Genomic DNA, 17,082 nt, shown 5'->3' with positions numbered 1-17,082 from the left:
CGAGCCCTGGGGGACACCACTTTCCACAGATTCTCGATTGGATTCAGGTCTGGACTTTGACTTGGCCATTCTAACACCTGGATATGTTTACTTTTGAACCATTCCATTGTAGATTTTGCTTTATGTTTTGGATCATTGTTTTGTTGGAAGACAAAATCTCCGTCCCAGTCTCAGGTCTTTTGCAGACTCCATCAGGTTTTCTTCCAGAATGGTCCTGTATTTGGCTCCATCCATCTTCCCATCAATTTTAACCATCTTCCCTGTCCCTGCTGAAGAAAAGCAGGCCCAAACCATGATGCTGCCACCACCATGTTTGACAGTGGGGATGGTGTGTTCAGGGTGATGAGCTGTGTTGCTTTTACGCCAAACATAACGTTTTGCATTGTTGCCAAAAAGTTCAATTTTGGTTTCATCTGACCAGAGCACCTTCTTCCACATGTTTGGTGTGTCTCCCAGGTGGCTTGTAGCAAACTTTAAACAACACTTTTTATGGATATCTTTAAGCAATGGCTTTCTTCTTGCCACTCTTCCATAAAGGCCAGATTTGTGCAATATACGACTGATTGTTGTCCTATGGACAGAGTCTCCCACCTCAGCTGTAGATCTCTGCAGTTCATCCAGAGTGATCATGGGCCTCTTGGCTGCATTTCTGATCAGTCTTCTCCTTGTATGAGCTGAAAGTTTAGAGGGACGACCAGGTCTTGGTAGATTTGCAGTGGTCTGATACTCCTTCCATTTCAATATTATCGCTTGCACAGTGCTCCTTGGGATGTTTAAAGCTTTAAATCCGGCTTTAAACTTCTTCACAACAGTATCTCGGACCTGCCTGGTGTGTTCCTTGTTCTTCATGATGCTCTCTGCGCTTTTAACGGACCTCTGAGACTATCACAGTGCAGGTGCATTTATACGGAGACTTGATTACACACAGGTGGATTGTATTTATCATCATTAGTCATTTAGGTCAACATTGGATCCTCACTGAACTTCTGGAGAGAGTTTGCTGCACTGAAAGTAAAGGTGCTGAATAATTTTGCACGCCCAATTTTTCAGTTTTTGATTTGTTAAAGTTTGAAATATCCAATAAATGTCGTTCCACTTCATGATTGTGTCCCACTTGTTGTTGATTCTTCACAAAAAAATATATCAGTTTTAGATCTTTATGTTTGAAGCCTGAAATGTGGCAAAAGGTCGCAAAGTTCAAGGGGGCCGAATACTTTCGCAAGGCACTGTATATAAAATTAGCCTACATAAATCCAACAGCCTGCAGGTAGAAAATATCCCGATTAAAAATAAATATCCTATAAATCACATTGGCTGATTCCATGTCTGCAATGAACTTGAAACATTGTATCATAGTTCAACCAACTTTTGTGGGTCCAGCCCAAAGCTTTCTGTAGCAAACTTGCAACATTGTATAAAATCTTCTGGGCCCTCAGAGTTTCCGCCCCAGTGAGCTCTGAATAGACACACACAGCTGTAGGCTATTTTGCGCAATAGATAAGAGCTCATCAGTTATACCTATATTACGACTTTCCACTGGATCAGAGCATTTTTCTCTTTTACACCCCCCTTTGTTTTTATACTGCTTCCACTCACTTTTTCCCCACCTATGCATAGTTACTTTACAAGTTACCTTGACTAACCTGTACCCCCGCACACTGACTCAGTACCGGTACCCCCTGTATATAGCCTCATTACTAACCTGTACCCCCGCACATTGACTCAGTACCGGTACCCCCTGTATATAGCCCCGTAATTGTCTTGTGTTATTTTTTAATTTGATTTTGAAAATATTTTCTTAACTCTATTTCTTGTTGGTTAAGGGCTTGTAAGTAAGCATTTCATTGTAAGGTCTACTTGTTGTATTCGGCACATGTGACAAATAAAATTGATTTGATCTGATATACGTTATCAGGTGCCCGTCCTTATTCAACATTGACAGTAGCGCTCCAAACAAAAGACAATGACTAAATTGACAAAACACTTAAATGGAATGAAATAAAACAAAAATCACTTCTCACAAGTGTAGCATAGGTTGTGCGCTCTGCAAACTACGTGTTCACTCTGACAATGAGAGTGGTAAAATACTGTAACAAAAGTATAATGCATTAACAGAAATGACCATGACAAAACAAACATTGTGCATTAGAAATGATAGGAATTAATGGTAAATATAGGCTACTACTGGTGATATGTAATGGGGAATTGATATACACTAACACTCAACGCAAACAATTCCCACAATGAAGTTATAAAACAATGAATGTGCGCAAATTGGCGGGAGAGAGCACATTCTGGAGAGAGAAGTGCTTTGTGGTTTAGTTCACTGAGATGGGTGCGAGTCAGACAGGTGTCCTGTGTGCCATTAAAAATATATATATTTGCTACTGCTTAAAAAAAAAATCTCAGTCGATCAAACGCCTATCGACCAAACAATCGACCAGTCGACTAATTGGGGTCAGCGCCACTTTTCACCAATGGTCACACCTACAAACAGTGGGAAAAGGGAATTGACAAGTAATCATAGGTACTGTTTGGCCAGTGATCTCAATCTGTGATTTGACTCTTTTTACATTCTTATAACTAGCACTTCATTAATTGGTGGTAATTCACTGTGATGGTATGATAATTACTTTTGGCATGTTGTTTTATTGTAGAGGTTTAATTTCTTTCTGGACATGCTTGAGTAGGTTTCCTTTCTCAGGAAGCAAGGTTTTATTTGATCGGTTGTGAAATTTGGTAAATTGTGCAAGAGAAACAAACTCATCATCATTGTCTGCTTCCAGGAATAAGATAGTTGTCATGGCAGGGAAACTGATTATCTTGGCCTGGGCTTATCTCTTTCTCTCTGGCTTTGGGTTTCTTTTTCTCACTTTTTAATTCCCCCTTCTCTCTCTCTGACTCACTTTTTAACTAACCATTTTCTCTTCCTCGCAGGTTCTCCTCCCCCCTCTCATTTTCTCCTCCCTCTCTCTCTCTCTCTCTCTCTGGTGGCAGTCAGTCAGCCAGGTCGACCTCGCCTTGGCTCCACCCCTCCCATTCACCTGGCACTCGGCCCAGAATGTTGCTGCAATTCCGCCCACTCTCATTGGTCCCCGCACACACACACCGCTTCTGAGAAAGGGAAATTACCACCCTCCCCTCCAGTTCCCGCTGCTTTCGCTCTCTTTCTCTCTTACTTTCTCTTTTAAATAGATTTGCCACGTCTGGTTGTGCTGTGCTCAACTGTAAGTGATATGGGGTTTGATTAGATTTTCCGACTGAAAGAGTGCTTTGTACATGCTGTTTGTGTGTGGTATGGCGTGGTGTGTGTGTGTGTGTGTGTGATGTTTGTGGGAGTGCGGAGGGTGAAAGTTGTATTTGTTTTAGCAGACACCCTTGCATGGCTGACATTTCTACACATTATCTGTTCCCACAGCTGCATAGATGGGTTCTAGAGACTGAAGAGAATGAATAAGGGAAAGTAGCGTGCTCTTGGAAAATAACTATATCATGCTCTAGGAGTTTCCACTGAGGAATGAATGGAGGCATAAATCAGGTCTAAATCGATTCTGTGGAAGTATATATCACCAAGCTAATGTCTCTCTCTCTCCTTCTCCCTCCCCCTGTCTCTCTCGTTCTCTACAGAGGAAGTGCCTTCCCTGACATCTGCTGCAGCTTCGATCCGCTTCTAGAGCAGAAGCTCCGCCCCCCGCCTCGCTTGCTGCCACGATAACGCGAGCACAAGGATACCAACCACACCCCTCGTCACGGCCCACGCCTAAAAAATCCACGCCCAGACCTGCACCAGCCCCATCGTCACCAGGCTTACTGCCCTAAGCCTTCACCTGCCCTCCCGTACCACCCTACCCCAGAAAGCCTCTCTCCTTCTGGGCCCAGCCTCTCTCTTTCAGACCCCTCAGTGTCTCTAATCTCCATTGAGCTCCATTCAGTCACAGCCTACAGCACTGTTGTAGTCAGGAAAGAAGGATCTGAAGAGTGAACTTTCCCTCTGGGTTACATGCTGAATTGTTGGTGAGATACAAGTTGAGACAAACAGTGGTAGAGTCATTCTCTGCTCAGATCATTGTCTGTTGAGTGTGTTCTCAATGCTTTAAGGGAGGTAATAACATACACACAACAATTTTACAACACATTTCACCTATCGCCTTGATACATCCACTCGGATCTTTCACAAGAATAAGGTGTAGCGGACATATCCAACCAAAGGGGACACACACCAACACACACATCACGCTTTAGCCCGAGTCGGACGGATTACTATTATTTTCCTGGACTGTCTTTGTGACCATGGCGCACATGAACATGGCGCACATGCGGGACACAAAATGGCTGACACTGGAGGTGTGTCGGGAGTTCCAGAGAGGCACGTGCTCACGCTCCGACCAGGAGTGTAAGTTCGCCCACCCAGCCAAGAGCTGCCAGGTGGAGAATGGACGAGTCATCGCCTGCTTCGACTCCCTCAAGGTAAGAAGAAAGGTGATACGACACAGGATGAAGCTGTGGGCTACGGCCATATGTGGTGCTGTGATTTGATTGTCTGGCATAATGAATGATCAAGGGGTCAGGGGTTAAGAGAAAGTCCTGGGGAGTTTATTGGTTTATTGTTTTATTCAATCTGATTAGTTGTAAGGCATACATTAGAAACAGCTACCCTTCCTGGGGTCCACACAAGACACAACACAATACAGAAGCACATGCAAACCGACACAACAACATAGAGACATTAACTCACAGTTTTAAAAGTTAATTCATACCCACAGGAGTACGAAGCCTGAGAAAGGTTTTGACTGAATGAGCAATGAAAACACCATATTTATGGTGTGGTTTCAAACAGCACTGTATAAACCGAAATATTCTCTCAACCGCCAACATACATTGTGTATTGTCATGAATATGTTTTTTTTTAACACAGTGAGGGGTTCTCATTCATATACTCGTTTCAATGTCTGACATTGGGATTGGCTGCAAGCAGATTACAACCATAAAGAAGAAATCACACGATGTCTGTCGGAGAGAAAGGGTGAACACATTTAAAATACCAAAATGTGGGACAACAGGATGATTTTACGGGACAGTGTAGTCTATATGAATACAACATGCTGGCAGCATCGCATAGCAATCATTTGATCTCAATTAGTTTCATGGGAATATGCATTTAGATCTTCTTGAATGACTTTTTTGTGAGCGAATTAGAGCAGATGGTGTTAGCAGACTATATAGTCTTCCTGTAGGACTATATTGTTTCAATCTAAGCTAATTCTGCCTAGTGGCGAGCGCTGTTGAGTTTTGGCCGCATGAGAATTTATTTTTGACGACAGTATTCCGAAGGTGGTGTTTTTGATGTAACGTAACGTTATACTATGCTATTATATTTGGTTTTGTTATGTAAAATACAAATGAATCATTATGTCATCTTCCAAGACGTTGATTCAGCTTTGATCTAACTTTACTAAAAGATGAGCACCATTGTGAGAAGAGCACTATTGTGAGAAGTGGCGGAATGCACCCGTGCTCAAAAATTTGGTGATGCAGAAACGAGAGACGTGTGGTTGTTTTATGAAAATATGGCCAAGGATACATATCTGGTTGGTCTCAGGGAATGTAAAACAGTCAGAGACTGAGATTTAAAATGAGATTGAGTGAAGTAGCAGCAAATACGTTGAATAAGCATCTAATGAGCATGGAGAGCCTCACAAGTTTGACGAAATAACCTTCTATCTTTTAGTCTAATCCGGCTATTTACTTACTTGTAGCTTTTTGTCAGAAGCACATGTTTTGTAAGTAGTTAAGCAAAATGGTCCTCCAAGTTTAGCTGGAATTTAGGCCCAAAATATTTTAGAAGTGTGATTGGTTGACGATGGGCCTATGACATTGGCCGACGTATCATCTTACGCTGCACAGAATATCAGATCTCAACAACAATTTGAGATGTCTTTCCCTGACAGATTGACCAGGTGAATCCAGGTGAAAGCTATTATTGATATCACCTGTTAAATCCACTTCAATCAGTGTATATGAAGAGGAGACAGGTTAAAGAAAGATTTGTAATGCTTGAAACAATTGTGTTTGTGTATTGTGATTGTGTATGTGTGCCATTCAGACAAGACAAAATATTAAAGTGCCTTTGAATGTGGTATGGTTGTAAGTGCCAGGCGCACCGGTTTGAGTGTGTCAAAATCTGCTGGGTTTTTCACGTTTAACAGTTTCCTGTGTGTATCAAGCATTGGAGTCAACATGGGCCAGCATCACTGTGGAATGCTTTCGACACCTTGTAGTCCATGTCCCAGCGAATTGAGGCTGAACAAAATTGCACCTGAATTGAGGGCAAAATGGGGTGCAAACTCAATATTAGAAAGGTGCTCCTATTGTTTTGTACACTTAATGTATATATTTTCATAAGCACAACGTAACTGCAAGAGACAGGTTGTAATGTCTGATTGAAATACGGGAGAAATCGACTTAAACATTTTTTTGTGGAGTTTGAATTTCATTGATAAAATGCAGGAAATGATTGTTTGGTTGCGGGACTCAGGAAAAAGGGCAAAAATGCGGGACATGTGGTCACCCTAGTCGGAGACAAACAGGTAAAGTGGCGAATGCGGTGAGCCCTCCCTCTTTATAAAGCCTGTTTCACGTTAGCCATAAGCATTATGTTGCACAGGATATCATGCATTTTAATGGGGCGTCAAAGTGGAAACGCAACGCCTCCTTGCAGTTGAAGGCTCCCGTTGAGACACGGACACCACATACTTTTACATTTTTCAAACTTTGCATCGTCTTCCACCCAGCCAGAGCACGTGGAAGAACAGGAAGTTACCAAACCACAGAATAAATACAAATGTATGGTTTTCGGTGGCATTATGCGATAGCTAGCAGCGTGTGAACAATTACCCATTCCCATAAGTGAAACGAATTTAATAGTAATGTGAAATAATACACAACTGTTTGGCCAATTATATTATATGGCTGTTGCCTCCCGTTTAAGTTGATTGTGATGATAATTCTTGGGTGGAGGTCACTAGGTACAATGCTATCTTCAACCTAGCCTAACCTTTAGCAAGCTAGCTTGACTTGCTATAAAGTTAGAGAAACTGGTTGAGAAAAAAGTAACTAAACAAAACATTTTGTCACTTGAAATCATATATCCTGTCTAGAATGAGAAGGTCATTTTTTCCCCCAAAATAAATGCGATCTCTGACAAGAGACAGGCTCTCCTCCAGCTTGCGTTACAAACACTACACTTTTCTATTCCGTAGCGGGGCAAGATTGACGTACTGCGTAATGATGTAACCGAGGAATCAGGCGCCACTCGCCCGTCCTTTGGTCATTCTCGTTTAGTATGTCTAATGTTGACTATTGGCTTAATTGGCCGTTTTTTAAACCTTTATTTAACCAGGCAAGTCAGTTAAGAACACATTCTTACTTTCAATGACGGCCCGGGAATAGTGGGTTAACTGCCTGTTCAGGGGCAGAACGACAGATTTGTACCTTGTCAGCTCGGGGGTTTTAACTCACAACCTTCCGGTTACTAGTCCACCGCTCTAACCACTAGGCTACCCTGCGCCCCTATCTCACCGTGTTATGGTCCAAAAAAGACACAAGAAGCAACGTTTTTCATGTGGTTTTCTTCAGCTAACGCGGTGCAATCACATGTATAAACCGGTTAGCAATACTTTTCTCCCGGCATTATTATTAACGGCCCCCGTACCCCATGGATATCAAACATACTCAGTCTGCTCTCGAACGAGTGCTGGATGTTTTGTAAGGTTTCATCAAGTACTGGCCCGCGCTAGCTTAAGCTACGCTACTAGCCCCACGGTGAACTGTAGGTAGCTATCCACAATCTAGCGATTGCTAGGTTAGCTCTCGTATTTAGTTTACCTAGCATTAAGATGCTTTGTGCATACTAACTGAATCAGTCCCACAATGTGGTGATCCGGTCCACGAGACGGCCTAAAACAGTCTAGCTAACGCGGGAAGGCTGGCTGTACTAATACTAAGCAAAGTGCTCATGCGGCCTACCTCAGCTAGCACACCGCTAGCTTAGCTCTCTTGCATAGTTCACATAACGTTCAGTCATTTTGTGTTTACTTACAAGAGACTCAAAAACCAGGTCAGCTATGCCGTCAAGGCTACCCTTGCCACCACCTGCCCCGAGCACTGTCCCCAAATCCCAGTGACTCCACATCATTGGTGACTCGCCGCAAGAGCAGGGACCTGGCGTGCATGCACAGTACAGCCCTGGGTCTCATCCACAGTTACAAAGGGGAGCATACTGCAGTTTGCTATGGAGCCACCCGTTTTCAACAGGATGCTTGCTTCAGTAGCAAGTGGGGACTTAGCTTGCATACTAGAGCAGGAAATCTCTTCTCTATTGGGCAAAGGGGCAATCAGAGCAATACCAGCGGCAGAGAGACATCGCGGCTTCCACTCCCAATACTTCCTGGTTGCTCGACAGCCCCACTGCGCCTTTTCAGGTTCCGGCCAGGGGTGGAAGTCAGCATGTTCACGCTCCCTCCGGTCTCAATAGACAAACAGAGTATGATGCCATCTATCTCTCCTCTTCCCATGCCCTAGAGCATTTTGCTGTCTGCATCTATACAGACTGCATCTACAGCAGAGTACACCTACTTTCTCTATGTGTGACTCATGTCCCAGACGTACTGTACAGGTAACTGCCAAAATAAAGGAAACAGCAACATAACGTGTCTTCATTTTACTGCAGTGGGCTAAATAAAGGTCACACAGAGTGTTTCTTCGTAGTCTTAAACAAATCAACTTTGAAGCTAAAGTATTCACCTCACACACATAATTATGGGTTTACATAAAATAAGACACCTGTACCATGTCAGATATAGAATGGAAATATAACAAAACTGTTCAACATAGAAACACCGGATTTGTATAACATTCCATAGGAGGCCACTAGGTCATTTGACTGCAGGAAAGGACTACTTATGCTGTCTCAAGCACCGCTACTATGCTGTCCCAAGCACCGCTCCAGAATCTCCCATCATAAGTGGTAACTTGGGTTGAGATCTGGTGACTGAGAGAGACACACTTTAAACCCCCTATGTTCCTTTGAGACCCCTCTTTCAAAGTCATTCAGATCTCATCTTCTAGTCATGGTAGACAAAATAATGAAACTCAATTAAACATACCTATAGCTCAAGCCGGGCAGATCCATCTGAAACGGGTTCCGGACACTCACCTTTACGTGCATCTGCTACTGAGGAGAGTGAGAGCAAAGAGAGAGAGTGCGAGAGAGGCAAACTGACAGCCAACAAAGAACCATAGAAATATAATCCATAGATGGTAGTTCCCATTGAAGTCAAGACTGGCAGCCAAGCATAGTGTACCCATGAGTTTAACAGTCAAATTGGTTCTAAAACCCTTCTAGAGGTTCCAATACCATTCTATGGATTATATGTCTATGGCCACAATGCAACAAGCTGCACTATATTTGGTGCACATGCTGCCCAAATTGCATTCTTCCAAACTGTAGGCTTGTGATAACTTAACCTACAGCTATTTTTTTTAGAAGCTATTAATACTCTGTGGCCAAATTTATTTATTTTAAATATTAATGTCATACAGTGGATTCCTAAGCCTATGCATGCAATGCCCTATGCCCTGATGCATTTAGTCTCTGACAGCTGTAAAATAGTCTATACAGTTTTGCAAATGCTACACATCAAAACACATGCATATTGGGTCTGGATGGGAAAGCCACATGTCCATTTTGGAACGGGTCTAACTTTTTGGACCCGTGAAGACCTCTAGTCAACCAGATGCGGTTGAGCCACCATAGATCTCTTTGCATCGCACAAAGACGCACACTGCTCGCTGTTCTTTGCGCTAACAGGAAACAAACCACTGCGGATAGATGGGCTGACACACCGAGGGTGTTGCTCTACACTTTTCGTCCTCTATGCCTCATACTCCCCACTCTAGTCACTCTATGCCTCATACACCCCACTTTAGTCACTACGCCTCATACTCCCCACTCTCTCTATGCCTCATACACCCCACTCTAGTCACTCTATGCCTCATACACCCCACTCTAGTCACTCTATGCCTCATACACTCCACTCTATGCCTCATGCTGGGGCGGCAGGGTAGCCTAGTGGTTAGAGCGTTGGACTAGAGACCGGAAGGTTGCAAGTTCAAACCCCCGAGCTGACAAGGTACAAATCTGTCGTTCTGCCCCTGAATAGGCAGTTAACCTATTTCCCACTGTTCCTAGGCTGTCATTGAAAATAAGAATTTGTTCTTAACTGACTTGCCTGGTTAAATAAAGGTAAAAATAAAATGCTCCCCACTCTAGTCACTCTATGCCTCATACACCCCACTCTAGTCTCTCTATGCCTCATACACCCCACTCTAGTTTCTCTATGCCTCATACACCCCACTCTCTCTATGCCTCATACACCCCACTCTAGTCTCTCTATGCCTCATACACCCCACTCTATGCCTCATACACCCCACTCTAGTCACTCTATGCCTCATACACCCCACTCTAGTCACTCTATGCCTCATACACCCCACTCTACTTTATGCCTAAGGCTCTGGTTAACAGAAATCACTCTCCTGCTTTACAACGAGCCCTGGCAGCTTCCATCACGCAGGGATCTTCTGACCCAAACAAACTGAGAGATTTCCCACCCTTACCCAGAAACCATGATCCTCTGGGCCTGGCTCATGGGAGGATGAATCTGAATGGGACAGGCTTGCCACTTTCCAGAGAGACAGAGCCCCTTCTACATGCTGACTGTATAGAAACAACTGGTGTGACCTAAAACAGATCATTCCTTACCAATGCTCCGTATCCAAGGTTTTATGCTTCTTGCAGGACCTTTTGGACAGAGGGAAGGTTATAATCCACTGAGTCTAAATGCTGTCTAAGCCAGGGGAAGTGGGGTTCTACTAACAAACAGTTGAAGTCGTAAGTTTATATACACCGTAGCCAAATACATTTAAACACAGTTTATCACAGTTCCTGACATTTAATCCTTGTAAAAATACCCTGTCTTAGGTCAGCTAGGATCACCGCTTTATTTTAAGAATGTGAAATGTCAGAAGAATAGTAGAGAGAATGATTTATTTCAGCTTTTATTTCTTTCATCACATTCCAAGTGGGTCAGAAATAGTTTAACTTGGGTCAAACGTTTTAGGTGGCCTTCCACAAGCTTCCCACAGTAAGTTGGGTACATTTTGTCCCATTCCTCCTGATAGAGCTGGTGTAACTGAGTCAGGTTTGTAGGCCTCCTTGCTCGCACACACTTTTTCAGTTCTGCCCACAAATCCCCCCTAACAACAACAAAAAATCGAAAGGACGTTTGTTCTGAAGTGCCTGTCCTCTTTGTTTCATGGATGCCTTCCTGCAGGGGTTGTCCCCTGTCTCATCAGCTGCTATCTCATTGGATAGTGGAGGCTATTATATTGTCTTCTAATAGCAAGGGTTTACAGCCCCCAGAGGGCCTGAGGGCTCATTCCGCCAGAGGTATGGCTACCTCTTGGGCTCTGTCTAAGGCACTTTTATGAGGTTTTACCAACTGGATGTCACTGCACCTTCGTTGGCAGATACTGTCCTCAGTGTCGGAGCCGCTGAGGAGTGATACTGTTGGGACTACCCTGGCTTCGGAGAGCATGTCTGTGATACAGGAGTTGATCATATCCCATTGTGAGACATTGAAATTAGTATTTGAAATAGAACTCAAGGTTACTTTCACAACCCCAGTTCTCTGATAATATGAGTGAGCTGTTTCACTGCATTTCCCTGCTCGGAAGAGCTTAAAGAAGAGGTGCATGCTTTAAAATGACCAAAGGTCAGGCGAGTGGTGCATTATAAAGAGGGAAGGGCCCTCGTTATTCGTTATTTGTCACTCGTCCTGTCCATTTCCGACAGATGTTGTGTCACTCACTCATATTATCAGAGAACCAGGGTTACGAAAGTAACTTTGAATTTCCCAGTCTGCTACTGTCATAACAGCATGATACCATCTGGCCCCTGCATGTGCTCTCTCTGGCCACTCCTACTTCAAGTCACGTGGTTGGAATATGTGACGGGGTGTGTGAGGCAGAGGGGAGAAAGAGGGGAACATGCATCACTTCAGATTCAGGAAGCCAGATTTACATACACAGATAACTTGATGTTATAGCTATTGTCTGTTAATGGGGGAAGTGAGGTAGAGTTGGAAAGGGAGTCAATTGCAAATCAGTTCCAGTCAGTTTAGGAAACTTTCTGACATTCAATTTCAACCACAAACTGCTGTTTTCAACGTATGAATATAACTTTAAATGTGACAGGCAAAGGTCTCAACAACATTTTTGTCTATTTACTTTATTTAACCAGGCAAGTAAGGTAAGAACAAATTCTTATTTACAATGACGGCCTACCAAAAGGCAAAAGACCTCCTGCGGGGATGGGGCTGGGATTAAAAATACAAAAAATTATATAAAATATAGGACAAAACACACCACAAGAGACACCACAACACTACATAAAAAAATACCTAAGACAACAACATAGCATGGCAGCAACACATGACAACACAGCATGGTAGCAACACAACATGACAACAACATGGTAGCAACACAACATGGCAGCAGCACAACATAGTAGCATCACAAAATATGGTACAAACATTATTGGGCACAGACAACAGCACAAAGTGCAAGAAGGTAGAGACAACATTACATCACGTGATGCACCCACAACTTTCCGTAAGTGTCCATGATTGAGTCCTTGAATGAAGAGATGGAGATAAAACTGTCCAGTTTGAGTGTTTTTTGCAGCTTGTTCCAGTCGCTAGCTGCAGCAACCTGAAAAAAGGAGCGACACAGGGATGTGTGTGGTTTGGGGACCTTTAGCAGAATGTGATTGGCAGAATGGGTGTTGTATGTGGAGGACGAGGGTTGCAGTAGATATCTCAGATAGGGGGGAGTGAGGCCTAAGAGGGTTTTATAAATAAGCATCAACTAGTGGGTCTTGCGACGGGTATACAGAGATGACCAGTTTACAGAGGAGTAGAGTGCTGTGATGTGTCCTATAAGGAGCATTGAATGCAAATCTGATGGCCGAATGGTAAAGAACATCAAGCTGCTCGACAGCACCCTTACCTGCGGATCTATAAATTACGTCTCCGTAATCTAGCGTGGGTAGGATGGTCATCTTAATCAGGGTTAGTTTGGCACCTGGGGTGAAAGAGGAGCGATTACGATAGAGGAAACCAAGTCTAGATTTAACCTTAGCACATATCAAAGCTGCAGGCTGAGAGAAGGACAGTGTACCATCTAGCCATACTCCCAAGTACTTGTATGAGGTGACTACCTCAAGCTCTAAACTCTCAGAGGTAGTAATCACACCGGTGGGGAGAGGGGCATTATTTTTACCAAACCACATGACCTTTGTTTTGTAGGTGTTTAGAACAAGGTTAAGGGCAGAGAAAGCTTGTTGAACACTAAGAAAGTTTTGTTGTAGAGCATTTAACACAAAAACCCGGGAGGGGCCAGCTGAGTATAAGACTGTATCATCTGCATATAAATGGATGAGAGCCTGAGCTATGTTGTTGATATAAATTGAGAAAAGCGTAGGATCGGGGCTTGGGGTACTCCAAAGGTGACAGGCAGTGGCTGATACAGCAGATGTTCTGACTTTATACACTGCACTCTTTGAGAGAATGTGCCAAGAATGTGCAAAGCTGTCATCAAGGCAAAGGGTGGCTATATGAAGAATCTCAAATATAACATATATTTTGATTTGTTTAACACTTTTTTGGTTACTACATTATGTGTTATTTCATAGTTTGATGTCTTCACTAGTATTCTACAATGTAGAAAATAGTACAAATAAAATAAAAACCCTTGAATGAGTAGGTGTTCTAAAACGTTTGACCAGTACTGTGTATGCAGACAGTGTATTCCCAATCAATGCGATGAGACTACCATTTAAACAGCTAAGACTAGCTAGCTAACTATATGTTGTAGTTGATAATACTTGTTGGACACAGCAGATGTATAATGAATGTTAGCTAGCTAGTTACCTAGCTAATACACTTAGCCTAAAACATGTTTCCCAAGAAGTAAAGTATCTAGCTATCTACACTTGCTACAGACATTGGTGCTGCAACCAGCAAGCTAACTAGCTACCCAAAATGTGGCTAACTACCACATCAATATAATTCAGCTATTTATGATCAAATGTTACCATATATAGCTAGCTAGACACTTTCTGACAATTGTACTTTGAACACAAGGATAGCTAGCTAGCAAACTTTAGCTAGCCCAAGTGTGGCTTAGCTACTGTAGCTAGCCAAGAACACCCATGATCTCTCTTGGCGAAATTTTCTCAGTCACAAATACTCTTTCCACTTTGAGCTGTCCATGAATAAAGATCCCTGTAAACAGTAGTGTCGTCACAAGTGATTTATTATAGTTATCTAGAAGGAGAACAGCGTTTTTTCTTCTCATTCTGCAGCATAAATCCGACCGATCACCGAAATCACCACCGATTGAAAAATGAAAACTACTTTGAAATCCCGGCACCAGATTATTTCCTGACTGGAATAGCTGGATCAAATGTAAACTGTAAAATAGAGTTCTGATTGTGTTCTCAATATTACAATATCGAGCATGTGAGCTTTGTGCACTAAAATCACATGAATTTGAAACATTTCCATTCAAATTACATAATTTCCAAGTATTCCAAAGGAGCTGACAGGCAGACATGCCTCTTTTAGTGTTATATCAAGGATAGAACATCTATTATTGCAGTATCAGCTCAGCTGAGAACCCCATTCCCTCTCTGTTTCTATCTGTCGCTCTCCCTTTCTCTCTGTCTGCTGTGGAAGTGGTTAGGGTGTGTGGGGGGTCAAAGCTTATCCTCTCTAGTTCAGGCATAGAGAGCAGAGCTGAAGGTAGGGGAGGGTATATCGTCATGGTCAGTCATCTCAACACTTCCTGTGCTCCAGCCTAGGGGCAGCAGGGAGGGGGGACGCTGTAATTTTCCATCTATTTTTAAGTGCTGACAGAAAGGCTAACACCTCTCTTTCTCTCTCGCTCAGTGCTCCACTCGCTCTCTTTCTCTTTCTTTCAATGTTATTTTCTCTATCTCTGGAGATCTGTAGAGATAGGATGACCGAGCTCTCCTCTTAGGTCTGATTCAAGGTTCTGGCCTCTGTCCAAGATGACACACGCATGCACACACACACATTCCTCCCTTCCCTTAGGAGCTCCAAGACCTGGTCAGAAAGAATATTATGGTTGTGTGTGATACAGAAGCATAAGATTGTAGGGCGTAAAAACACACACCTTGTTTTTGTGACACCAGTGATTGTACCATTGGCCTTGGTCCTTGGCCATGCCAACTCAGGCCAGAGTAGGGCAGGGTGTATGAGCTGATTCTGAGGGCCTGTTTACAGCCAGATATGGACAGAGGAACATTGTCCGGGTGCCGCTGCTCTGAGCTAGGCTGAGCTGTGTGTAATAGTTTCCTCAGAGCAGCAGAGAGGGCTGGTTGGGTCAGAGCCTGGCTGTGCTGGACCCATCAACACTGTTCTACACACACACACACACACACGTGCATGAGAACGCATACACACACACACACACACGCGCGTGCACAAACAGAAACGTGTGCTCACAGACACGCACACCACACAGAAACGCAAACACACACTGGCCAGAGAGATCAAAAGTACAGTGTTCTTTCCTTCTAACAGACTGAGCTGCCAGAGGGCTCTGTTCCAGCCAGTGACCCAATAGAACCCACCTCAATGATCACTGATCCAACTCTGTCCTCAGTGACCAGACAGAGCGATAGAACGACAGAACTGTTATCTGTGGAGGGATGAGTAACTGAGGGAAGGAGGGAGGGAGAGGGGGAGAGATGTGAACATGACAAGGGGTTAGGATATTTCATCAGAGAGGAGAGGAAGAGAGAAATGGTGCTCTATGGTCACAGCGTAGAAATGTCAGCCATTGGAAAGTTGTCTGGCAGGGAGGGAGAGAGAAAGAGAGAGATGTTTTTGGGGGTGAACTTGAAGATAGTGAGCAGTTTCATCAGCTTGGGCTTGCTTGGGTTTTACTCACACACGGCCTTGTGTGTGAATGGGAGGCCATTGATCAGTTTGAACCGTTTGGCCACTGTTTCCACTTGTAAGGAGAAACCGAGACGAGGAGACGCCTCAGGAAGCTCAGCGTAGAAAACGACAATGCAGAAAGAGATAGAGACAGTAAATAGGTAGTAATGGGTGATGAGTACATGCTGTCCACAAACACACACATTCATACACACAGACTAACACAGATATAGATCACACCCATACTCACACTCTCACTAACCACTTGTCCTACATTCACTCTTTCACTGTGAGCCTGTTCAACATGAAATAGGACAAATATGGCCTAAAGAGCTACCTAATCTCATTTAGCCTATACAGTACATTACATTACGTATGTTCTATGAAATACGCACGCACGCTAGCACAGCCACACACACAAACACTCACACACACATATACGCTCTCCTCCTCATGAGAGGAACGACCTTATTCTTCTTCCATAATTAGCTTGAGTCTCACATGATCACGGCATAGCAAAACAGGTCACACCCAAACTCTGTCATTTCCCTAACACCCACACAGCTAGCTTCCCACCACTAACCCTCTCTGTCCTCCTTTCCCAGGCACAGCCCAACACTGTTTTTTGTATTTGTATTTATTAAGGATCCACATTCCTGGGGTCCAGCAACATTAAGGCAGTTATATACAATTACAAATACTACATGAAATTACATTTCTTAACACTTTTCACAACACATTGTGTGTGCTCTCAGGCCACTACTCTACTACCACATATCTACAAAATCCATGTGTACACATATCTACAAAATCCATATGTACATGTGTCACAATCTGCATCCCAAATGGCACCCTGTTCCCTCTATAGTGCACTACCCATACAGCTCTGGTCAAAATAAGGTCACTATGTAGGGAATAGGGTACCATTTGGGACTCAGCCGCAGTAATCCTTCGTGCTCTCCATGCTAGGAGAGTTAGAATAGTGCACATTTCTGTC

The 17,082-nt window shown here is 43.5% G+C and overlaps 1 protein-coding gene across 21 annotated transcripts in view; it reads left to right on the top strand.

The window, feature by feature from the left end:
- Positions 1–3,687: 3,687 nt before the first annotated feature.
- LOC118394923 (muscleblind-like protein 1) overlaps positions 3,688–17,082 on the top strand; it is a 60,626-nt gene continuing 47,231 nt past the window's right edge. For all 21 annotated transcript variants that reach the window (XM_035788624.2, XM_035788620.2, XM_052464083.1 and 18 more), the window contains exon 1: positions 3,688–4,467. In XM_035788624.2, coding sequence (XP_035644517.1) covers positions 4,291–4,467 — 177 coding nt within the window. In that variant the 5' untranslated portion in view covers positions 3,688–4,290. The remainder of the gene's footprint in view (positions 4,468–17,082) is intronic.

Source organism: Oncorhynchus keta, chromosome 15 (assembly GCF_023373465.1).
Source record: "Oncorhynchus keta strain PuntledgeMale-10-30-2019 chromosome 15, Oket_V2, whole genome shotgun sequence".
In the NCBI taxonomy this organism is placed as follows: Eukaryota; Metazoa; Chordata; class Actinopteri; order Salmoniformes; family Salmonidae; genus Oncorhynchus; species Oncorhynchus keta.
Note: the sequence above shows the minus strand (reverse complement) of the source record. Positions and strands in the feature narration are given on the sequence as shown.